We start from the raw sequence: 25,328 nt of genomic DNA on the forward strand, positions 1-25,328 counted from the left end.
AATGAGATGAAGGTCAGGCGCGGTGGCTCACGTCTGTAATCCCAGCACTTTGGGAGGCTGTGGCAGGCGGATCACCTGAGGTCAGGAGTTCGAGACCAGCCTGACTAACATGGAGAAACCTCGTTTCTACTAAAAATACAAAATTAGCCGGGAGTGGTGGTGCATGCCTGTAATCCCAGATACTTGGGAGGCTGAGGCAGGAGAATCGATTGAACCCGGGAGGCGGAGGTTGTAGTGAGCCGAGATTACGCCACTGCACTCCAGCCTGGGCAACAAGAATGACACTCCGTCTCAAAAAAAAAAAAAAAAGAAAAAAGAAAAGAAAAGAAAAAGAAATCAATGAGATGAGGTTTAACAAGCCATGCTTTGGAAGGAATTTGGGAGGATATTGACATGAATGTGAGGAATTTGTATGGTGAGAAAGTGCCCACACACTAATTTGAAGTGAACGAATCAGGCATACGGCCGGCATGCTTTCAAATTTTAAAGAGACCCAGACAAGGGGAAAGCTGAGAGGAATATATACCCAGATCCGAACACGGACCACCCAGGGTGCTGTCCACCCGCTGCTCTCTATTTTTCTATATTGGAGAGTGGAAGAAGGAGATGCCAATTCACATCAAAACACAAGAAAACAGAGAACCCCAGGGGCCTGAGTGAGCCTTAACCTGGGTGAGGGCTCCAGGGCTGGCCAGTCATCGCAGCTCCAAGTCTTGGCCCAGCCCGGCTCAGGGTCCCCTTCTGTGAATAACAGGGCGATGGGTGGACGTCATCTGAGAGTCCTCCTGCCGGGACTTTCACAACTCTGCCATGTGATCTTGACTCTCCTGGCACCCTGTGCAGCTCAGGCTGTGCGGAACAAGGAGTGCCCTGGGCCGGGTCCAAGGCCCACCTGTCTGGAGCTTCCCTTTGATGCTGGAGGCCCATGGCTGTTTCTCATAAACGCCTGGAATGCCCAGGAGGCACGTGTGCAGGCATCTTGCACCATTCCTTCATTCCTCCCAGACCGCCTAGAACAGGCGGCTATTTATAGTCCCAGATGGACGCGTCCTCAGGGACAACTCCACCTGCCTTACGTGCGCAGCTCACGGACTCTCCTCCGGACACACGTCCTTCCCTCCCTGCCTGTTTTCTTGGCTCTTGCTAAAATCGTGGACTGGCTCAGTTCCACTTCCAGCTGGACCAGAAAATGCCTGCTTTCCTGAGGGCACACGTGGGCGTGGCCTCATCTTTTCATTATTGCAAGTAGGAGACAACAGATCATGGTTAAAACATATTCCCAGAGCTCAGAGCTCAGCCATCCTTTGAAAGCCAAGTAAACCAGATTCGTTTTTACAGGCACTCTGTGCTATGCATTTGATGTATTTATGTTCTACATGTATTCCCATTTGTAGGGTAAAGACAGAGCCAGCTGGATCTCAAAGACATCCAGAATGAGATATCTTCACATCCCTCATCCCAGCCGCCATCGGCTCCAGTCTAGGTGCCTGCACCTGCTTCTACCCTCCTCCCGACTCCCAACCTGGCCTCCATGCACCAGCAAGCACCCAGAGATCCATGGGAAACTACAAGGATGGAGCAGGACCCTCCTCTGCGCTTCCTCGCTGGTGTCAAAGCCACAGTCCTTGCAGGGATGCAGAGGCTCTACCTCCCTTATCCCCTTGGTCATTCTGCTCCAGCCACGTGGGCCTCCTGCTGTTCCCAAACCTGCCTGCTTCCGGGTCTCTGTACTGGCTGTTCCCTCTGGTGGGAACACTCTTCCCTCACTAACTCCCTCACCTCCTTCCAACAGGCTTTGCCCAGAGGTCACCTCCTCCGTGAGGCCCACCCTGACCACCAGTTTGCATCTTTCCTTCCCTAGCAGGACTCACTTTCTAGCACATGATGAAATTCGCTTATTTATTCTTTATTGTGTTTATTGTCTGTCTCCTTGCATTAGAACTGGTCCCCAAGAGGACAGGATGTCTGTTTTGTTCACGGCTATCTTCCATACACCCTGAACAGTGCCTGGCACACAGTAAATGCTCAATAAATAGTTGTTGAATGCCTTTACTTAGAAAAACTGGGTTGAGGCACCTGCCTAAGAGCCACATGAGCTATGGGTGGCAGAGATGGAATTTGAATGCCCAAGCCTGGGGCAGCCATAGACAAGACGATAATCATACGATTTCACAGATTTCCCAGGTAAACTGAGGCACAAGTGCCTGGGGAGTGGGAACCCAACATAGTGGGACCTCTTGAATCAGAATTAGGTTGTGATACAATTGTCTTCCCTGCGAACAGACGCTGCTTTGGCTCACCTGGTAATGTGCCTACCCGAGGACGGCCATGATTGGGCTAAGTCAGCCACGATCTCCCCGTTCCTGTTTGCCAGTGGGGGTGAATGTGTGACCGAGTTCTGGCCAATGAGTCATATGGGGAGTCTATGGGGACTTCAGGAAAGGGCTCTCCTCCCTAATGAGAGGGAGGATTATGCGAGGAGAGAGCCTTTGCCTGTGCACACCTCCAGGCTGGATGCCATGCGGTGAGAACATGATGCTGGAGCAACAGCAGCCATCTGAGACCATGAGGAGAGGCACTGATGACAGGCACAGGGTGCTGTGTGGGAGAGAGAACGTCTCTCTCTAATTAAACCCTGGTCAGTTGTTTAATTAGCCAACCCTGGGGTAGGGGTATGGGGTTACCTTCAGACTTCGTGTTAAGATGATAAATATCCATGTTGGATATTTATGAGTTGGGTCTTCTTTTTATTCATCCCAAAGCACCCTCAATGATTCAGAAGCTGCATTCTCATGAGAGCCTGGAGCGAAGACTCATCCAAGACTGTACAGTCCTCAGGCTTAAACAAATGCAGCTCATTTGAAAGCTTGCAGGAAATCTTAGTTACTCTGTGCCATTCTCCAGCGCAGAGGCCACCCACCGAAGGCAGAGCTTTCCCAGGAGAAGGGGTGGTCACTGCACTGCCCTGGCTGCCGCATCTGCAGGGCCAACAGGCCTGGCACACAGTGAGGCTCTACCTGGCTGTGGGTGGGTATGTGGTGGATCTTGGCACCGACCTGCCCTCAGACCCCTGCCACTGCTGGAGCCCATGGTCACTAACTGTCTTAGGTGATGGAGTGTGAGTCCCTGGCCCTGGGTCAGCCTGCCATTGACACTGTCTCATCCCACCGCCTGTAGCTGGCGAGGAAGGGGTTATGGTTATTCCACACCCACTGGAGGAGGCTGAAGTGGCCTCTGCCCATGTGACACAGGAGGGGGACCCGGGCAGTTTCCACCACCCATGAGTCCCCTGGGTCACAGGAGGTGATGAACTTGACTCAGATCTGATGCATTTTGCTGCAGGCCCAAGGTCTGTGCTTACGGAAATCCTTTCAAATAAAGTGCAAGCTTCCCCTTTGTCTTTTAAACTAGGCTTTTAAAAAGAGGCATCTAATGGATTTTGCTTTCCAGAAATGTGGCAAATGTATCTTTACGGAGAGTTGAAAAAATTAGACCAGACAAATCCCACGATGCCCTGGAAAGCCCTAATGAAAAGCATGAAATCCACCAGCTGCAGGGAGAGAAAGGCCAGGGCGGAGGCCACCCCTTCTCCCAGGCAAGTGCCCCTGGCGCTGACACACCCCCTTCGCTCTGCAGCCCAGGCGGGGATCCTGAGGCTTGGGAAGGCAGGTGGACCACCTGCTTGTTTATGGAAATGTGGGAGGATGGGGGCCGGCCACACTCACACCCACAGCTCGTGCTCTCACTCCCAGAAAACAAATGCTTCCCTGCATGTGCTGGACAGGGTGCTGTTCGCTTAATCATTCTTCCAAAGCAGCTCCCAGAACTTAATCATTCTTCCAAAGCAGACCTCAGGCCTGGGTCCGCACACGAGAACTGGGCTTCCTGCTGCCTTTGTCAGGCAGGGCAGTGGTATTGGGGCACCCAGGGCATCAGGGTGCTGTGGGCGGAATTCACTGAGGGCCGAGCCAGGCTGTAGATGTGCAGGCAATCCCCCATCCAGGTGATTCTTGGGGCATTGAGTACCCCCAGTGATGTATCTGATAGTCACCCATATCCTTGGACAGAGTCCCAGCATCTCTGAGGGGCGGGGCTGGGGTCTGCCTCAGCCCAAGGGATCCAGGGCATTCCCACTCCTGCCAGAAATGGTGCAGCCCCCTCGGGGTCCCAGGGCCAGTGGAGAGCTGGCTGGGCTCAGCATCTTCCGTAAGTCACCAACCCCCTGCAGGGCCCCAGCTGCCGTGCTGTGGACTTAGGCCTCCTCCAGGACCAGCGGCACCAGGGTCAGTTCTCAGATGGTCCCCTTTTAGCAGCAGAAGAGTCTAGGCCATTGTTTTCAAGCTTCCTTTTCAAGCAACAGGACTCTACACACAGTCTTTACACTGCGCCTGCAAACACGAAGCGGACTAGTGGACAATGTCTGCACTCCGATGGGCAGGGCTGAGACAGCACCTGCTCCCCTCCTGCTGCTCCCCCATACCTGGGAGACCCTCAAGGCGCCTCCACAGAAACCCAGGAGGGAAGACCCTAGCCCAGGGGCTGCAGACATGCCTGGAATGCAAACCCTGGGCAAGCTCCTGGAGCTTCCAGACCTCAGTGTCCCCCTTTCTGAAGCGCAGTCATATGTCCCCCTGGACGGCTGGTGCCGGGATGATTCCCTTCCACCTGGAGCGGCCTTTCTTCTGACAGGCAGATTTCTACTCTCTTGAGGTTCTAGACAGCACGCCACCTCCCCTGTGAAGTCCTTTCTGGAGTCTTCGAAATCCTTCCCTGTGGGCATCCCCCGCTACACACATGTGCTTGGTTTTTACTATAAAAAGTCACCTTTTCAAATCGTATTGCACACCTTACCTAACATTATCTCCCTCACCAGACAGTGAACGCAGCCATGCTAAAGCTTGTGCTTTCTTGGTCTTTAGAACATTCAAGAGGCTGGCGCACAGCAGGGCCTCCTGGAGCCTTTGTGGAGCGGATGAATGCAGCCCACAACCATCACATGGGGGCCATGCGACGCCTGATGAAAATCATGATGCCCAATTATCTGCTTGTGGCACATTTCCTAGTTTTGTTTGCCCAGAAAAAAGCACACCGTCAGCACACTAGGGTTCATCGAGGGTCATTATGGTTAAGCGAGTGTGAATCTCCAAATGGCCCAGGGGCTCGTCATACGGAACCTGCAGAAGGCAGGCAGGCACGGGCCACACACCGCAGCAGGGATTTGCAGTGTCCTTAATGTAATTCCTTTAAAACTGCAAACTCCTCGCGTCGACATCCATCAAATTGGTTTGATTTGCACATCCCTTCCTCAGTGCTATTTTTAATCTAATTTTAGAAAATTAGCGAGGGCACATGTGCTATCTTTGTGTAGGAAGGAGGAACAGGCTGGAGGGAGACTCGGCACAGGCCATCTCGGTTGGCGGGGCCTCATGTGATTTTCTTTGTTTGTTTTGCTTTTTTCTCATCTTTTCAGGATTATTGGAATTTAGTAGATTATTTACATTATTGCTTTATAATCATAGAGAAATTGAAGTGATTTTAGTCTAGAATAATGGTAATGTTCTCGGTGCTACTTCGGGTGGGGGTGCCCGCATGCCTGTGGTCCAGCAAAGGTCCCGCGTGTCCCCCACTGCTGAGTTCACGCAGCTGACCACGACCATTTATTTACCTGTGTGGCTGCAGTGCTCAGGTGACCACCTTCCTTTGGCCCCAGGACCAGAATTCTCTGAGGCTGGGTGTAGCCACACGAGGACACCCCTGGGGACCTGGACCCTCATCCCCTGACCCTCCCCACTCTGGCGATTTCTCCATCACACCCACAAGAGACAAGGCTGTGTTGAAAAGATCACACTGTCCTATGAAGATTCTGTACCTAGAGTGTTCTCCAATATCCCAGGCCTAAGCAGAGCTTCCCAGGATGCTATGAGGGCCTGGGATCGCCACTGGGAGGCCTGTTTCAGGGGCCACACTGCAGAGGATCGGGGTGCACTCACCTTTGCAGACGAAGCACTTGATGTGGAAGTACTTGTCCTGCACCCGCAGCACCTCGCCCTTGCACACATTTCCACACGTGTTGCACAGGATCGCCGTGCTGGGCGACTTCTCCAGCGGGCTGGGAGCAGCCTGGGGCTGCGACACTGTTGGGAAAGAGAGAAGAAGAGTGTTCAAGGGTGGATGTGTGAGGCACAAAGGTGAGCACAACAGGGGTGTGAGGACGCAGAGCTGACCCTCCCAGCAGGCCCCGCGCCCACCAGCACAAGTCCCACAGGGCATCAGGGTCGGTCTGTTGTCTTCTTTTGCCTGGGAACCCACAGGAGTCAGATTACAGAGGGGTGAGGGGCCAGAGGGCAAAGGCCAACTGGTTAACCCCCAATGTGGGCTCCTGTCTACCGTAGCCCCACACAGGGAGGGGCCCGGGGTTCTCATGCACATGCACACCTATGGCAATGAGGCCACCACCTCCCCACCTGAAAGATGACCCAACCACAGCTGCCTTCACCTGGCACGGCCTTACCCTCTGGGGTCTCAGGGACAAGGCACCCCCATGTAAGCTCAGCAACCCTCAGTAGCAGGCACCAAATCTTCTCTTCTGCAAGTACAGCAGCCACGGTCCTAAGGGGAGCTTACTTCAACTTCCCTCTGGGTCCTGGGACATGGAGCTAAATATTGCTGCTGTCCCCTTAAATCTCCCTTAAAGCCACCACAGTACAGGATGTTTAAGGGGTGGCTGGATGGATGGACAGGTCAGGATGGATGGTCACAGGGCCTGACTGAGGGCTCCCGGGAACTAGGCAGGGTGACACACTCCTCATCCCCATCCTCCCAAAGCAGCTACAGAGACTAGTGCCCAGGACGGGGGTCCACGGCCCAGAAGCCTCAGGTCTGCCCTTTGAGGGGCTCCCAGTGGGCATTAGGGACGGCCAGGTGAGCAAGTGACCACCAGGTGGTCGAGCTGGCATCGCTTTGAAGCTTGAGGAATTGGTAGATGGAGGTGAGTGAGCTGGATGTGGAGCTCTGCCAGGCACAGAGTCAGCCACACAGGACCTGGGCAGGACCCAGGCGGTGGCTCCTGGGGGGCCGGCAGAGAGGAGCAGCTGACACTCAGCAAGTGCTGGCCTGCAAGAATGAATCAGCCTGGGGACTGAAGGCCCAGAGCCCAGGGCAGGCACAGGCGGCAGGTAGGAGGTTCTGTGGCTAGGACTGCAGTCAGCAGAACAATGCCCCTAAGATGTACCCTTTCTAATCCCTGGAACCTGTGTATATGCTTCCTGACATGGCCAAAGGGGCTGCAGGTGTGACTAAGTTAAGGGCTTTGATGGGATATGATCTGGATTGTCTAGCTGAGTCCAACATAACCACAGAGGCCTTAAAGTCAGAACACGATGCGACTGTGGCCAGAGGTGTGACCGTGGAAGAAGGTCAGGGAGATGACACATTGCTGGCTTTGAAGGCAGAGGAAGGGGCCACAAGCCAAGGAATGTGGGAGCCTTGAGAAGCCAGAAAAGGCAAGGAAAGTATTCTCCTCTGGAGTCCCCAGAAGGAACCAGCCCTTCTCACACCTTGATTTTAGCCCAGCAAGACCTGGTGGGCACCGTGACCTCCGGAACTGGAAGCTAATAAATTTGTGTTGCATTCAGTTTGTGGTCACTTGTTACAGAAGCCAGGGAAGTGAATGCAGTGGTCAACCTGTCAGACAGGTGGGGGCCGAGGGGCCGAGGCGCCAAGCCCCTCCCCTCTGCATTCTGCCAGCCACTCCTCGTCTGGGAGGGAGAGCCACCAACAGCAAGGCCCACCCCAGTGCAGCAGCCCAGGGCGGGCTTTCACTCGGCCAGCGCTGCGCCCCACGCCTTCTGCTCAGGCCAAGTTCACCCCGAACCATCTCATTGAGAGACTGAACACACAGACAATGGCCAGGCCCAGAGAAAGGCAGAGCTCAGCCCACACCTGCAGCTGCCGGCCCAGGAGTCCAGTCCGGCCTTGGCACCCAGCCGGGAAGCCAGCTATCTGGCAGACTCGCAGGGAGGCGACAGCTCTTCCTCGACAACCAGGAGGCTAAACAATAACTGGGTCCCACATGGCCAGGACTTGACTCGAAACTGACAGCCATCCTAATTCGTGCCCCCGCTTTCCAGTTAGGATCATTCGGAGGAAGCCAAATACACCCCTAACCAGTCACATGGGATACCTCCCTTCCAGGAGCCACCTCCAGTCCTCCGAGGCCGACAGCCTCCATGGGGGCTCACCCGGAGCCGTCCTTCCCGCTCGGAGGCTTCCCCACCACTTGCCTGCCCATGTGGTCAACTCCCTTGCCACAGCGGGTCTGAGAAAGTCACCTCTACTTGTCCTCATGTCTTCCTTTATTTCCACAGCACTCTAACACCAGCTCCCCCTGTCTCGGTCTGGGTTCCCCTGAATCCAGTCTTGAAGACAAGGCTGTGGGTGTAGTGGTCTATTTCGGGGGCCCCAGGTGCCAGGCTGGAGTGAGGAGCAGGGAAGATGAAAGCTGCTGGCAGGCGTGTTGTTGAGCTGCTCCCCACGTGGGAGAGGAGCCTCAGGGCTTGGGGATGTCCAGGAAACCCTGCGGAGCATGTCCCAGCTCTCCCGTGGAAGGAAGGGAGGCCGGGGCACTGGCCCCCAACCGCCTGTCCCCTGAGTGCAAGAGCTGCTCCAAGGCGGAAGTCTCAGCCCCCTCTTCTGGTCTGCCTGGTGTCTGGGCTGAGCGAGTTTCTGAGGCACAGAGCCAGGGGTGCTGCAGATGCCAGGGCTGGGCAGCCTGCAGGTGATCGGGCATGGCCCACCTGGCTGCCGTCGAAACCACAGGTGGGCTGAGGGACGTGGCACAGGCCCAGAAAATACCTGCCACCCTTCATTTGAGGGCTAAGCGTATTCACACACAGATGCACACTCACATATATTTACACAATTGCTAAATGCCAGCACTGATTGCGCTCTGAGCCTGGAAGGTCTCCTCATCTCCCTGGTAAAAATCCAGCAACTGCATCTCAGACAGAGGAGACCATTTCCTCATCCAGTTCCAACCTGCCCCTACCCATTCCCAGAAACCACATCCTGGAAGCCACTGATCTGGCCACCCGTCCTCGTCTGGGGTCCCTCCCCATCGAGGGAACTGTGACTGGACACCGCAGAGGAGGAACCTGGGTCATGTTGGGGCAGCAGGTCTTCCCAGGCCAGGGATTCCAAACAGACCAAGGGCAGTGGGTGTCAGCCGTCTGGGGACAAGGGAGAGGGGTTGGCCTGGGAAGCAGGCACGGGAAAGGAGATGAATGGCATGAAAAATAACTCAGCACCACCCTGGGCCTGCCTCCGGTTTTGCAAACTGGACAAGACAGAGCCCGGTGAGGGTCCCTGCGGGCTCAGTCTGCAGCCACTGGAGGCCACTTGGCCTTTCTCACTTTGGTTGAGTCCACAGCAGGCTTGTTCCACACACCTTTTGCCTGCAGAATGAAACCACCTCAACCATGATTTAATAAAGACGGTGGAGAGGCGGCAGCAGGCGAAGGTTTTCTGGGCTGGAATCGAAGCCTCCCGGTGCAGAACAAGGATTAGAATTGTGGACTACACTTCAAACAGTGCCTCTCGGCCACGCATGGCCCCCAGGCCACCGGGACCCCTATAGGTGCCATGCGGGTGATGTACCCGGTCCACATCTGAGGCTCAGTCAGAGCTCACAGGGGTGGGGGCTGTGCATCTTCAAGACGCGTATGTTCTGATCTATTGGCAACAAAGAGAACAACGCACAGGCGTCTCTTCGTGATCCGACGAGGGAGAGGTTCGCGCTGCTGGAATCCAGCCCAAATCCAGCCTGAGGGAAGCGTCAGCTTCAGAGTCTCAGAGTGGTGGGGCCAGATGGCCTGGGATGCAGCCTCAGCTGGCCTTCTGCATGCTGTGACCTCAGGTGAGTCTCTGAAACTCCTAACCTTCTGTCTGTGTGTCTCTCCATCTAGGCATCCGTCTTCTTGCATTACCTGGCCCCAGGGATGCCAGGACCATGGGCGAAAACATTCCCATAGCAACCAGCCCAGCAAACAATAAGTGCTCAATACACAATTGCCATTGTTATTTTCAAGAACACTGGCCTGACATCACGGTTTCCAGGTGACTGGAAATATACTTGGTCGGGGGTGGCGGGGCGGGGCAGGGGCGGGGGTGGGGGGGTGTTGGGGGAAGCTGCTAAGAGCATGGATTTGCTTGGAGGCCCCAATCTCGCCTGCTGGGACCGCCTCTGAGACGTCCTGGGGCTGCGGTGACATGGCGGAGGCTCTGCCCTCTCGCGATGGGAGGTAGACACTGCGCGGTGAGGACGCCGCTGCCTCTACGCAGGTGCAGCTCCTACAGGCTTCCCTCCAGCTAGCCCTTCCTGCCAGGCCCTGGGACCACAGGTAGGTAAGTGGGTGTACGGCGTTCATTCCTCACCCGGCTGCAGCTGCCAAACTGTGAGGACAGGCATGCAAGAAGGCTAGGGGGGGCAACAGCAAAACCCTGCCAAAGCAGGGGCCAGGTGGCACTCTCAGTCCCCCAGAACCTGGCCCAAAGTCAGCCACGTGTTTTACATTAAAAAGAGAAGTTTCAAGTTATCCTTCAGCAGGTGAATGGATAAACGAACTGGGGTGTATCCAGACGATGAACTATTATTCACCAACAAAAAGCAGCGTGCCATCACCCTGTGAGAAGGCATGGAGAGACCCTCAATGCATACTGCTAGCTGGAAGATGACAGCCTGGGAAGCCTACACCCTGCAGGATTCCAATTATGTGACATGCTGGAGAAGGCAAAACTAAGGAGACAGTAAGAGGATTGATGGTTGCCAGGGCTGGGATCAGCGGAGCGCTGGGGAGTTTTAGGGCAGTGACGCTGCTCTGGGCGATACTGTAATGGTGGATCCATGACACTGTACATTTGTCCAAACCCATAGAAACTACAACACTGAGAGCGGCCCCCAAAGTAAAGTATGGACTTCACCAAACAATACATCAGGCCGGGCACGGTGGCTCACGCCTGTAATCCCAGCACTTTGGGAGGCCGAGACAGGCGGATCACGAGGTCAGGAGATAGAGACCATCCTGGCTAACATGGTGAAACCCTGTCTCTACTAAAAAAAATGCAAAGAACTAGCCGGGCGAGGTGGCGGGCGCCTGTACTCCCAGCTACTCGGGAGGCTGAGGCAGGAGAATGGCGTAAACCTGGGAGGCGGAGCTTGCAGTGAGCTGAGATCCGGCCACTGCACTCCAGCCTGAGCGACAGAGCGAGACTCTGTCTCAAAAAACAAACAAACAAACAAACAAAAAACAATACATCAACATTGGTACAGTTATAACAAATGTACCTCACCAGTACAAGATGTTAATCATAGGGAAGATGGGATGGGAGCACATAGGAACTCTCTGTGTCTTCTAGAAACCAAGAACTGCTCTGAGAAATAAAATTATCAAAAAAATTTTAAAATTCTAGGCCAGGCACTGTGGCTCATGCCTGTAATCCCAGTACTTTGGGAGGCCTAGGTGGGTGGATCATTGAGGTCAGGAGTTGGAGACCAGCGTGGCCAACATAGCAAAACCCTCTCTCTACTAAAAATAAAAAAAAGTAGCCAGGTGTGGTGGCGCACACCTGCAATCCCAGCTACTTGGGAGGCCGAGACAGGAGAATCACTTGAAACCTGCGAGGCAGAGGTTGCAGTGAGCTGAGATCATGTCACAGCACTCCAGCCTGGGTGACAGAGTGAGACCCTGTCTCAAAAAAAAAAAAAAAAAAAAAAAAAAAAAAAAAAAAAAAAAAATTACAAAGGAACCACAATTGCAGCAGGTTCATTTCACTGCAATTTCGAGATTGGCTCCAATAATTCGGTTTAACAAGTCTCTAACTGTGATAATAACATAAAACATAAACTCAAATGCTAAGAATCCATCACACAGGGGCTGAGAGTATTTGATCCCTCGTGATAATGAAACCCCAGCCTCGGGGATCCCCAGTGGGAATAACAAGAATGATTGCTGGTGTCGTTCACACATAACCTTCACAGCGAAGGGACGTGCCTCTCTCAGGAAATCCCCCTGCCTCCCCCTCCAGGCTGGACTCCTGATCTGCCACCAGCCCGCCAGAATGGGAGCCAGCAGGGTCTGGTTTGGGTCCACCATCCAGGGGCAGCGGTGTGATCTTGGTGAACGGATTTAACTCTGCAAAGCCTCAGTTTTCACATCTGTAAATTGGGGCTTGATCTTAGGAGGATTTTTTAAACGTCCACTGAAGTAGAGAAAGCTCCATGTGCAAGGCCTGAGAGGTGGCTGTGAACAGCAGCTGTTAGCTGAGTTCTGTTTCAGGCCGCAGGGTGGAGGGGTCAGATCGGGGGTGGCTATCGGAAAGGGGAAGAACAATCACTCTCAGGTCCACTCTAGGTTTCCCAGTCCAGAGTGGGAGTCCACAAGCATTTTCAGGAAAAGGCAAGATGGTAAATACAGTGCAGGCTCCAGGGACACCGCAGGGAACACAACAGCCACGGTCCAAGCCCTCCACCTTCTCTTGTTTGTTCCACACCACACCCCACAGGAATGCCGGTCATCCGCATCTCACAGATGAGGATGCCGAGGCTAGGAGATGGTCACACAGCTGAGAGACTGGGGCCCAGCGCAGGTGTGTCCAAGGCTCCTTCTCCCACCCCTTTCATCACCTGCTGGGCTTCAAGCCATGTGTTCACTTGTTCAACAGACACAGACACAGGAGTAGACCTGCTGTCAGGTACTGGGGAGACAGGTGTGCCATTCAGCACCACATCAGCATGACAGGCACAGGAAGAGGGACATGCCAGGCCAAGGGGGCACAGGCAGGGGGCAAACTCCTCTTTCTGCACAGCGAACCAGCTCTCACGACCCAGACAGCAGAGTTCTCATCATTCTGTCATCTCTGGGAATGTTTTTTCTTCTCTTGAGGCAGGGTCTCGCCCTGTCACCCAGGCTGGAGTACAGTGGCACAGTCTCAACTCACTGCAGCCTCAACCTCCCGGGCTCAAGCCATCCTCCCACCTCAGCCTCCCGAGTAGCTGGGACCACAGGTGTGTGCCACCATGCCCAGCTAATTTTTGTATTTGGGATCTCGCTATGTTGCTCAGGCTGCTCTCAAACTCCTGGGCTCAAGTGATCCTCCCATGTCAGCCTCCCAAAGTGCTGGGATTACAGGGCGTGAGCCACCACGCCTGGCTGGGGATTTGCCTGTTTATTTCCGCTCCGTACCCACGGATCTATATTTAGTTCCACCCTTCTCTGAGGGCCCAGTGAACTTTGGACCTCTGAGCATGTATTCCTGGCTTAGCCAAAGACCAGCAGCCGTGCTCGCTTTGTTCTCTTGCTCTCCTCGTTTGTTCTGGAGGTAAATCCACCTTGAGAATGGGCAGGGGACTCCCTTGTGTACTCACACAGGGGAAACCTTGGGGTCTTCCCATGGCAGGGGTGCTCATCGGAGCCCCGCTCCATCTGCCAAGATGATTTCAGAAAGCTCCCCGTCTGCTGTTTCTATCACCCAAATGGCTGGCCTGGGGTTTCCAAACGTCCCAAGGATGTTCTAGTAATATTCAGTTTTCTAAGCCTACACACACACACACACACACACACACACGGACTCCAGAGGTGCCGGCTCACCCAGAGCAGGTCACAGGACACACAGTTCCAGCTTCCCTTTCACACCTTTCCTTCTGACTGTGTCAACAAGCAGAGAAATACAGAGACGGGCACAGGGCTGTGGGCAGGCACAGCGGGGAGATGAACCTGTGTACAATCAGGGAGGGCTTCTGGGAGGAGGTGACATGAGCTAGAAGCTCAGAGGATGGGCAGGCGCCTTCTGGGACAGAAGCAGGCACACATCACAGTACTCGGCTCACCTTCATTGCAGCACAGCCCTGACACGTGGGCGGCTGCTGTCCACTGGCCTGTCTGCCTCCCCTGGCCTGGAAGCCCTCACGGGCCAGGGCCATGCCTGAGGGGTTTGTCTCCCTAGGGCCGGGTGCTGAGGAGACCAGAGCTGATGCTGGCCCTGTGCTGACGTGTGCTCAGCCAGTCCTTGCCAGGAGACAGGCAAGGCTCTCACACACCACAGGGCCACACACACCCTGTGCCAGCTCTGCCCTGGGGCACAGGGCTTTCTCTGGGCTCATTTTATGAATATGGAATTAAAGGGTGCAGGCACACACACTTTGCATCTTCATGGATCCTGCCACGCTGTCTTTTTGGGGACTTACAAGCCCCCGCCTGTGCCTTAGAGTGTGTCCCCTCCTTCAGGTTCTCACTTTGTAGGTCGTGCCTTGGTTTAAGAGCAGGTCCAGGCCTACCTACTGCCCTGCCCAAGTGTTACTTGTTAGAAAATCATGCCGGATCACAGGCGGGCGCTTCCTTCCTAACCTACTTAAGGGCTGGCTGCTAATTATAACCATGAACCAAGGACATTGCTCTCTGGAGCCGGCCCCATTCTCACCACGGCCATCAGAGCCTGGGCTTAGCAAGGGGCCTCCGCAGGTCTCTGACCCCATGTGGCCAGACAGGGCGATCCTCTGTTCAATCCCCCCTTAAGCAAAGAAGCACTGGATACTTTCTCCCTGCCAAAAGCTAGGCCAGCATGGGGCCGAGTGTTGGGCAGGCACGCCCCTGTCCCCAAGCAGTCACGGGACAGTTCTGGGCACAAGGGCACACAGGAAGCTCATGGTGCCAGCGCCGTGGGACCCCAGGCCCTGGCACACTCCTCCCGGGGCTGGCCCAGCTCTATTTCAATGATGATGTGAGACACCTGCAGGGCACCCTGGAACGCCTACAAGGAGACGACCTGGCCCTCTTCCAGTTCCCCAGGAGTGCAGTCTGGCTTCTCCCTTGAGTCCTTGACCTGCCCATGGCCAGACCACAGGTCCCTGAGGACCACAACCAGCTCGGCTCTGCCTTGGAGTCCTGAGGATGGACGCAGGGCTTGCACACAGGTATTTGCAGATGAAACTGATTATGGGAAAATGCCGCAGGCTCCTGACCTCCACATGCCCCTCTCGGCATCGCTGTCACCCCAAACCACGACCTCCTGGGGTGTCATTCACCCTGGCCCTCAGTGCCCTTCCCAGGGCTGGCCCGGACATCGGCAACCAAACTCCTCTTTCTGTCCAGTGAACCAGCTCATGGCGGGGATCACTTGAGTCCATGAGCCACCCCTCCTCTCATGCTCGCCTGCTGCACAGAATGTGTCCTTTGACATCTGTCTCCTCTGTAGGGCTGGTGGGCTCCATGCCTGCTGGGCTCACCTGGAGGCCCAGCCCCCTGCCACTGCCTGAATCCTAGGATGTGCTTGGGGAACAGGATGAACACATGCGCCTCACACTGACCTGCAACCACCTTCCCCTCAGCATGTGACAGTAGCATCCAGTCATCTCAGCACCTCCCACGGTGTCCTTCTGGAAGCCTCTGAGCTTATCCCTCTGAGCCTCCCCACGGGCTGTCTGAGCAGAGCCCCGTGGCAGGCTGCATCTTCAAAGGTGACGATCACAACAACCGTTCTCACATGCTCTCCTACAACACCGCGTCGACCCTTCTTCTATTACCCGATGGGGTCTAAAGCCTCTCACCTTGAACCTGGGTGGACCTCTGCAACTGCTTTGACCAAAAGGATACGACAGAACTGACGCCAGGCAGCTTCCAAGCTGGGTCATCAAATACCCGCGGCTTCTGCCTTGCTTTCTTAGGATGCTCATCCTGGGAACCCGGTGGCCATGCTGGGAGGAAGCCCAAACCACTCCACACTGTGGCCACACATAGAGCCCACATGCCGCTGTTCTGGCAGAAAGACCACGGAAGTCCCCGTGGATGGCCAGCATTGACTGCAGGACGTGCCAGCAAAGACACCTGCGGAGGATTCTGGCTCCCAGCTCTTGAATCACTCTCAGCCTTTGGGTCTGCCCAGTGAAACCACAGACATTGTGGAGAGGAAACAAGGCATGCCCACTGCGCCCTTTCTGAATGGCAGCCCCTCCCAACCCACGAATGTAACAGGATGTTTGTCTTATGCCACTGAGGCTTGGGGCGGTTTGTTAGACAGCCATGGAAAACCAGAATGCCACCACAGTGACGGCCCCAGACATTAGAAGACCTCTTTGCAAAGCTTTTGCTCACATCATTTCTACACAGCTCCCTCTGTGCATGTGCCCCAAGAGCAGGAACCCCCTCCCACCCTGCTTAGAAGCTCCCCCTCCAAACCCAAGGCTGGCCACCTCCTCCTCCCTCTCCGATCCCACTTCTGCTATCACACACACGGGCTTACACAAGATGCCCAGGAACGGGTTCTCCAAATCAGTGGGTTTCTACTTGAGGACCTTGGAGATTTTGCAAGGGGTCTGTAAATGCATTTGCACACCATGATTGTCTGCAGACAAACGGCTCGACCTATGTTGTGCATCCAGGGACTACGGTTTTCAGTTGTAGGTAGATGCTCAAGGGACTTTTAAAAAGTGAAGGCTGCCAGAAAGTGTTACAAAATCCCCAGTTGCTTTTGTTACTGAATATTTCTTAAGCGATACAATGATTGGATATAGCGTGAGGATGTGAGTTCACTGAGAAAGGGGTTTTCACTGTCTGGAAGGTTTGGCGGCACATAACATCGATCACAGCAGCTTCCCTACTCTGGAGAAACAGCTCCAAAAAAATACTAGGTTCCAAATTCTTCCTGATCTAATTTCTGGAACTTGCCTACCAAGCAAAAAGTTAGATTTGATGAGGATAGCAGTTTACAGTTTACAAATTAGCCTCTGCATTTTATCTCTGCTCATACAAAAACTCCCTGGTATAGACGGCAGGAGAGGGGACTCAGTGGCGACGCCTGGTCTCCTCGCCATCTCTGCACAGGCTGGCTCCAGACCTCTCTAGAGACAGTAAAGTCACTTTCTCCAAGCGGAGGAGGCACTTGCTGTTTTGATTCAAGAAGGGAAATGCCCTTCAAAGCCTGGCGTGACCTCACCTGGAATCTTCACAGCCACTCTTGGAGGTAGATATTCTTTTGCCCATTTGGCAGTTGGAAGCTTAGAGAGTTTAGTGACCAGCCCAAAGCCACACAGGGAGGAGTGGCAGAGCCAGGATTCAAGCCCAAGTCTGCCGTTCTCCAGCTACCCAAGTCAAAGACAGATGCCAATGACTGATTGGTAGCCCACTGCCCCTGCCCACTGCAAGTCACACTCACAGACTCCACCCACCACAGACTCCACCCACAGCAGATTCTCCTGCTTCAGGTTCTACTCACCACAGACTCCACCCACTGCAGACTCCACCTACCACAAGCTCCACTCACTAAAACTCCACCCACTGCAGATTCTCCGCTTCAGGCTCCACTCACCACAGACTCCACCCACTGCAGACTCCACCTACCACAGGCTCTACTCACTAAGACTCCACCCACCATAGGCTCCACCCCCAGCAGACTCCACCCACTGCAGACTCCACCTACCACAGGCTCCACTCACTAAGACTCCACCCACTGCAGATTCTACCTACCACAGGCTCTACTCACTAAGACTCCACCTACCATAGGCTCCACCCCCAGCAGACTCCACCCACTGCAGTGCCGCCACTGCAGGCTTCCTTCCTCTCAGCCTTGCCTGGGCTCCGCCCACCTCTCGGTGTTCCTCTGGCCCCAAAGACTGCTTCTCCCATGCCCTGTGATCACCATGCTCCTAGGCTCGACTGAGAAGTCCTAACCATACTGGGATGACTTTATTATCTCCTGGGCATGGATCCAGAAGCCAGCTCTGCTTACTCTAAATTCAAGCAGGGTGTCCTAGCCAATTCCCATTGGGCCTCTCTCCTATGTCCCCACGCAGCATCCCGTTGGCCCAGCTGCTCACCATGGGAAGAGATGATGGGTTGACCCCACCCCAGAGATCAACTGTAAAGCTCAGGACAGTTCAAGGGAATCAAGCCCCAGATTCTCTGGGCTTCACGCAGGACATCACAGCCAAACACAACCGCAGGAAGAGGAGTCCTGGTGATTTTCAGAGACCTGTGTTATGGTCCAGGCCAGCCCTGCTAGCTCCAGGCCACATGCTCTTGGGAAAGTTATCACCTCTGGAGCCTCTCCCTGCCATCTGCGCAGGCAGGCCACGGCTGTACTGAGCTCTTGGTGATGGGGTGAGAATCAGAGGCCGAGGCTGGACACTGAGCCTGGCACATAGCATGAGCTCAACACACGCCAGGGCTCAGGGATCCTTGCACACTGACCGCCACCTGGAGAGACACCAGAGGACACTTACAGAAGAGCACTCCACACTCATGTCTAGAGGCCCCTGAGAGCTCAGGCAGGAGCTGGCCCCCATGAGACTTGTCCTCCAGCCCCACAGGGTTGTAGGGAGGCCTGTCTTGCTGGAAAGCGTGGGGTCGGTCCCTTTTCCCTCCAGCCCAGTTTCTAATCTGAGTCAGCCTCACTGCGAGGGGGCAGTCAGGGTGATGGAGTCCCCAAGACAAGCTCTCCATGTTGGCAAGGTGGCAAGATCTGGGAGGGTGGCCTCAAGCACAAGCAGCACCCCTCTGCTTAGGCCCCCCCCCCCCCCCGCTCAAGAACCTTCCATGGCTCCCCACAGAACACAGCCCAGCCCCCAAACCAGCACTCCAAGCCTGGTACCCGCCTGGTTCCCTGACTTCCTCACTGCCCTCTGATCCCACACTCTTTCCCAAAGTTGTCCTCGACAGTCCCGGCACCAGCCTGGGCTCCCACCATTCCTGTCCCGGGAGCACTGTGTGCCCATCTCACCTGGGAAGACCCTACTTGTCCTCCAGGTCCACGTCAAATGCCCCCTCTGTCCTGACAGCGCATTCACAGACAATGATTGACTCTTGTGCTGAGCTCTGCACTGGAGCCTCCAGACCCTGAGCACCCTTCTTTGCACCCTAAGTTTAAGCAAATTGTCCTTATTTTATAGATGCAAAAACTCACCAGGTGAGGGGATCTGTCCATTGTCTACCTGGGCCCACTGATGGTGTGACCTTGAGCAAGTAAGGGCACCTCTTTGAAACAGAATGAGGCTCTGGCTTTGTCTACGGCCCCGCGGTGCCAGGGCTCCCCTAGAGACCCGTGCTGGGCCACGGGAACAAGTGACCCAGTGAGCCTCAGGCTGTCCCGGGGACACTCTTGTCCTGGCACAATCACTGGTCTCAAACGTGTCTCAGTGTGGGGTGTGGGGCCGAAGAGCGCCCTAGTCTCACTTCTGAGATGAGGTGAGTTGGGGGTGCTGGGTATGGAAGAATCTAGAAGCCCAAAGGAGGCTGAAGAGGACATGTAGTCTTGTGGCACAGGTCTCGGGCTTCCTTCTTCTTGTGTTTTTTTTTCGAGAGGGAGTCTCGCTCTGTTGCCCAGGCTGAAGTGCAGTGGCATAATCTCGGCTCACTGCAACCTCCACTTCACCGGTTCAAGCGATTCTCCTCCCTCAGCCTCCTAAGTAGCTGGGATTATAGGCACCCGCCACCACACTGGGATAATTTTTGTATTTTTATTAGAGACGGGTTTTCACCATGTAGGTCAGGCTGGTCGCGAATGCCTGACCTCATGATCTGCCCGCCTCGGTCTCCCAAAGTGCTGGGATTATAGGCATGAGCCATCGTGCCCAGCCCGGGCTTCCTAGTTACTAAAAAAAATCTTAAAATCACCAAAGAAAATGATTCCATTTCCTTGATACTTTGCACAGTGCTGTAAATAACAGTGACACTGTCTCTTAAAAACAAACAATCAAACACACAATTTCCTCTTGGGCTCTGGCTCCAGGGGGCTTTGTTGCTCGGACCCTTTGTGAGGTTGGGGCTTTCTGGAAACTGAAACTCCACGAGCCCCAGGCGAGGCTAAGGGGTCAGGGAAGGGGTTTCCAGCCCAGCGGGAAGAGCAGACCCTTCGCCACTCCACTCCGCGCAGATCTGGGGTGCGCCCTCAAGGCCCGCGGGTGGGGGTGTCCCACAGCTCCTTCTGGCACGAAAGCCCTGTGATTTTCCTATTTGGAGGTAGGGGCCCGTGAGGACAAAGTCACTCTTGGCCACAAATGGGCTCTGTTCACAGAGCGACAGACACAGACGTAGGGCGGTGGGGTGCCCGGCGGCCCTCAGAGCCTGAGAGGAGCCTCTTCTCTGGGAGGCAGGAAGAGAAAAACAGTCGAGCGGCCACGCTGCCCCTTCCTTCCAGAGGATGTGGCAGGAAGCAAGAGCGGTGCCGGGGAGCAGCTCGAGCCGTCTGTGTGGGCCGAACTGGGACCCCCAGATGCCCATGTTGAAGTCCTAACCCCAGGACCTCGGCATGTGACTGCGTTTGGAAACAGGGCCTTCAAAGGCATCATTACGGTAAAGCGAGGTGATCTGGGGGGTGGGTCCTCATCCAATCTAATTGGTTCAGAAAAAGGGGAAATGTAGACACAGAGACAACCGCAGACAATCCCCCATCTGTGTGTTCTGTGGTGGCAGCATGGGAAACCAGAGGGAACACGACGCGAAGAAGCGGGAGAAGATGGAGACTTAGACGCCAGGACTGGGGCCCTGGGACATGTCCTTTCTTGCAGGCTCAGAAGGAGCCAGCCCTACCCGCACTTTGGTCTGGGACTTCTGGCCTCCAGAACTGTGGGAGGATGAACATCTGCCGGTCCAGCTCCCATCTGTGTGCTCTGTCGTGGGAGCGTGGGAAACCAGCAGGAGCGCTTCTCAGCTTACATTGCAGGTCCCTCCTGATGAACCCGGGGCAAGCTCGTGACATCACTGAGTTCAGACTTCACCGACCACACCTAACCTAACGAACGTCACAGCTCAGCCCGGCCTACCGGAAACATGTTCAGAACACCTACACCAGCCTACAGCTGGGCACACGCATCTAACAAAAAGCCTGTTTTATAGTACAGTATTGACTGTCTCCGTACCGTACCGCAGATCGCTAGCCCAGAAAAGGATCAAAATTCAAAATTCAAAGTATGGTTTCTACTGAATGCGTATTGTTTTTGCAACATTATAAAATCAAAAAATGGTAAGTCCAACCATGGTAAGTGGGGGCCTGTCCGCACACCATCCCTGCAGGCGGGAAGAGCCAGAGCTGGCCTCAGAGCCCAACCAGGGACTGGCCAGCTCCCTGGTCACTTCCCTGAGCCCATTTTCCATCTGCAAAGTGGGACACTGATCCTACCCGAGGCCAGGCTTTTGGAGAACAGTGACGTGATGGTGACCGCACGGAGCTGGCAGGAGTTTGTGTGAGTTGGGGTGGGGGCTTCCTTCCAGGGGCAGAGCTGGGAGGGATGGTACTGGGCCACCGCCCCTGCTCAGGCTGGCTGTGGGCTCCGGGCAGATGCCAGCCCAGCTCCTGCTGCTTCCAGGACTCTTCAGGCCTCCAGCTGCTGGCCCAGGTGCCCCCAGCACCCACTGTCCTGGAGGGTGTTATTCCATCACCAGAAGAGTGCAGCCCTTCCGGAGCGAGGGGCATCTGAGGAGCTCATGGGAGGCGTCCCAGAAGGTCAGGGCTCACAGCATGTACACTGACTCCCCACCGCACCCCCGACACAGAGGCAGACAGTGTGGCCCAGCCCATGACATGCAGCAAGTCTGTGGCCAGGCCAACACCAAGGCTCGGGTCTGCAGGCTCCCAGCCCAGGGCTCGTCCCCCAGGGTCACATTGCCTTGAGCCAGAGTGGCCACGCTGGTCCAACAGGTGACCTCCTCTAGGCCTTCAGCATACAGCAGATGCCCAGTGAATATTTCTCAAATCTAATAGGAAACAGGAAATGCGCTGAGTGACCGCAGGGCACCGTCCAGTGGTTGGGGGGGTGGGGTGATGATGAATAACCCATGTCACGCCATCTTTCAGTTCCTGTGTCCAGGCAAACACCAGGGACTGCACTCAGCACCTCCACCCACGACCCAGGTCACGGAGCTGCAAATGGCAAAACTGCGACAGTTGGGCATTGGACCAAGACCTGCCCAGACCTCAAGCCAGCTCTTAACTCCCTCTCTGGGAGGAGCTGAGGGGCTGAGCTAGTCCCACCAGGGACCCCACTCTCTCCAGGCAGCTGCTGTGGTACATGTCCCTAGTGCAGGGATCTGGGGGGCTGGGGGACCTGCCAATAGGCCCCCAAGCACATACTGGCCACACCTCAGCTGCAACCCACTCCTGCCCAGGCCTTTGAAGATGGGGCCACAGCCTTGACCTGAAGATACCACACCAGCCTGGATGGGGAGTCTAGCTGCCGCCTGTGCATCTCCATCATATCCAAATGGCCACAGAGAGTTGAAGAGGTTCCCCCACTTTGTCCCCTCCTCCCATCCTCCATTTCCCAGGAGACACCCTCTGTCCTGGTCCGTGTGGGCTGCCAGAACAATACCAGATGGGGTGGCTTAAAAGACTGACACTTATCTCCCACAGTTCTGGAGCCTAAGAGTCTGATATCAGGGCACCAGCATGGTCAGTCCCTGGTGAGGGCTCCCTTACTGGTTTGCAGATGGCTGCCTTCTTACTGTGTCCTCATGAGGCAGAGAGAGCACTCTGGGCAGGAGTCCCATCATGAGGACCCCACCCTCACGACCTCATCTAAACCCCATCACCTCCCCAAGGCCCCTCTCTTCCAAATACCATCACCCTGGGGGTTTGGGCTTCAGAGTGTGAAGGCTGGGGGGACATGAACATTCACTTCTTAACACCATCCACTGTCAGACCCTCCATGGTACCTGCTACTTTAGTCCAGTTGTTCTTTTCCTCCTGCACAGCTGGGACCTGTCCTCTCTTCACCATTTACCGACAGGCAAAAAGAGGTTCCAAGCAGGAACACACCTCCCCAGGCCACTAGGACCCAGGCCTCTCTGACCCTGGCCCTTTCCACCATGCCCCACCACGTGGATGAGGGGATGGGAGAGGGAGAGAGGTGAGGGGCGAACCAGCCCTAGGGGTGGCAAATCCATCTGGGACCTGACCAGTGTGAGATGTCTTCCTGGAGGCCGTGCCTGCCTCCCCTGGCGTTCCCGCTCTGCAAGCCTCCTTCCCACCCGCTGCTGCTCTCCTGGTGTGGAGCAGTCCCCTGCTCGTGGTTAATGCCCTCAAAGCCCAGCACCGTGTCCCAGCACTGTGGGAGGACGACCTCTTTGCCTGGATCTGAACTCCTTAATCCTAATTGCGCTCCTCAGAGCATTCTTCCCCTGGCAGCTGGCATCCCTTACTTGGGGTCTCTAATCCCTGCCTGACCCTCCCCTGTGCAGGTATGGTGTGGGCACAACAGCACCAGCCCCCTCTCTAGCTGGTATGAGAGGCGTTGTCACCCTCAGGCTGCAGGCAAGGGAACCCTGGCTCAGAGACGCTCAGTAACCTAGCCAGATCACACAGCCCTCAACTGGCTGGGTGGGGCCTGGAGCCTGGGCCTCTGTGTCAGGGAACTGGTTTTCTTCCTGTCTGCCCTCCCGTCTCCCCCTCAAATTCCTGAGCCTTCTCATGTTCTCCTGATCCGCTGATTCAAGGGAGGCTGGTGTGAGGGAAGCATTTCCGGCACATCTAATTAAAACTGGCCATCGGGATGGTTGGCCTGGAGCCCAGGGAAAGCCAGGCTGGGCAGGGGAAACTGGCTGCAGTGGCTCTGTGGCATTCGCTAACCACCTGCACAACAGAGGCAGCCAGTCCCTGCCTTAAAGTGGGTCTCCTGGGGGCGTCACCCTTGTACCGACAGGATCCGGCTCACACACCAAAGCCTACAGGTCTACACATGGGCAGGCAGGGGTGTGCCAGCACCCGGTCACACAGCCCAACTGGGGTGACAAGGTCCCGGCTCCACCCGGACAGGCCAAGAGGAGGGGCAGGAGGTGGCGTGGGGTGGGAGCCCTGCCCGGGATCCTTGCTAACTTCTGGAGACACGGTTCCTTTGGGTTCAATGACAAAAATAACTTCGTTTTGATGACCTAAGGAATGCTACTCATGGTTAGAAACCTAAACAGTACATCAAAGTTGAAGGAAAATTTAAAATCCCCTGCTTCCCTTTTACTCTGAGACGGTCACTCTTAACAGCTGAGTGGCAGCTCTACCACATGTTTCTGTAGGCCACAAACAAAACCACACATTCTCGCACACCTGGGACATACGCTATGACATCGCATCCTAGAATAATTCATCTGTCTTCTCGTAAGGCAGCGCCTCGATGTGCTTTCAGAAACAATATTCTCGGCGCCTCCACAGAGCCTACCCAGCTCTGCAGACGTGCTCGGTGTACACATGTGAAAGCCATAACTTCATTGAGATATAACTCACACAGCAGTACAATGTGCCTGTTTGGAATGCACACTCAATGGCTTTCGGTATTTCACAGAGCTGTGTGCTGATCACCATAATCCATTTTAGAAAGTTTCCATCACCCCAAAAAGAAATGCTACATCCTTTACTGTCACTCCCACTCTCCCTCCACAGCCCCTGGTAACCACCAGTCTGTCTCTGTGGATTTGCCTGCTCCGGGCATTTCATGTGAACGGAATCCCACACCGCGTGATCCTTTGCGACTGACTTCTTTCACTTGGCGTCATGTTTTCAGGGAGAATCCGTGGTGTGGCAGGCATCAGTGCCTCGTTCCTTTTGATGGCTGAGAAATATTCGTTGTATGGACAGACACTGTGTGGCTCATCCATTAGTCAGTTGATGACCTTTGGGGCTGTCTACTTTCTGGTGATTATGAATAACGCTGCTATGAACATTCGAGTGTGAATATTCGTGTGGACATAGGTTTGCATGTCTTTTGGGTAGCTACCCAGGAGTGGAGTTGCTGGGTCCTGTGGTCACTCTGTGTGCCACATTTCAAGGAACTGTCAGACTGTTTTCCACACCGGGTTCTGATTTCTACGCATCCCCACAGCCAGCTCTGGGTGTGCCTGCGATTGTGATCTAGCCATTCTAGTGGATCTGTAGTTGTGTCTCACTGGGATTCTGATGTGTCATTCCCTGCGGGCGAATGATGCTGGGTGTGGTTCATATACAGACTCTCCCTTTGGGAATCTTCTTTGTGAAAATGTCAATGCAGATGCTTTGCCCATTTTTTAACTTGGTTGTCTTGATAGGATTACGGGATGAGAGCTATTCGTATATTCAAGATACAAGTCCCATGTCAGCTTGCTAATTTGCAGAGATTTTCTTCTATTTTGTGAGTTGTGTTTTCACTTTCCTCACGATGTCTTTGGCATCATAAAGATTTTTTATGAAATCCAGTCGTCTATGTCTTGTTATGATGGCTTGTGCTTTGGCGTCTTTTCTAAGAAACTGTCGCCTGACCCACTGTCATGAAGATGTGCTTCCGAGGGTTTTTCTAAGAGATTTACAGGTTTTTCTTGGTTTTA

At 54.8% G+C, this 25,328-nt stretch overlaps 1 protein-coding gene across 1 annotated transcript in view; it reads right to left on the reverse strand.

The window, feature by feature from the left end:
* ABLIM2 (actin binding LIM protein family member 2) overlaps positions 1-25,328 on the reverse strand; it is a 199,445-nt gene that overhangs the window by 139,948 nt on the left and 34,169 nt on the right. The window contains exon 2 of the mRNA XM_050792242.1: positions 5,991-6,134. Coding sequence (XP_050648199.1) covers positions 5,991-6,134 — 144 coding nt within the window. The remainder of the gene's footprint in view (positions 1-5,990; positions 6,135-25,328) is intronic.

Source organism: Macaca thibetana, chromosome 5 (assembly GCF_024542745.1).
Source record: "Macaca thibetana thibetana isolate TM-01 chromosome 5, ASM2454274v1, whole genome shotgun sequence".
Lineage (NCBI taxonomy): Eukaryota > Metazoa > Chordata > Mammalia > Primates > Cercopithecidae > Macaca > Macaca thibetana.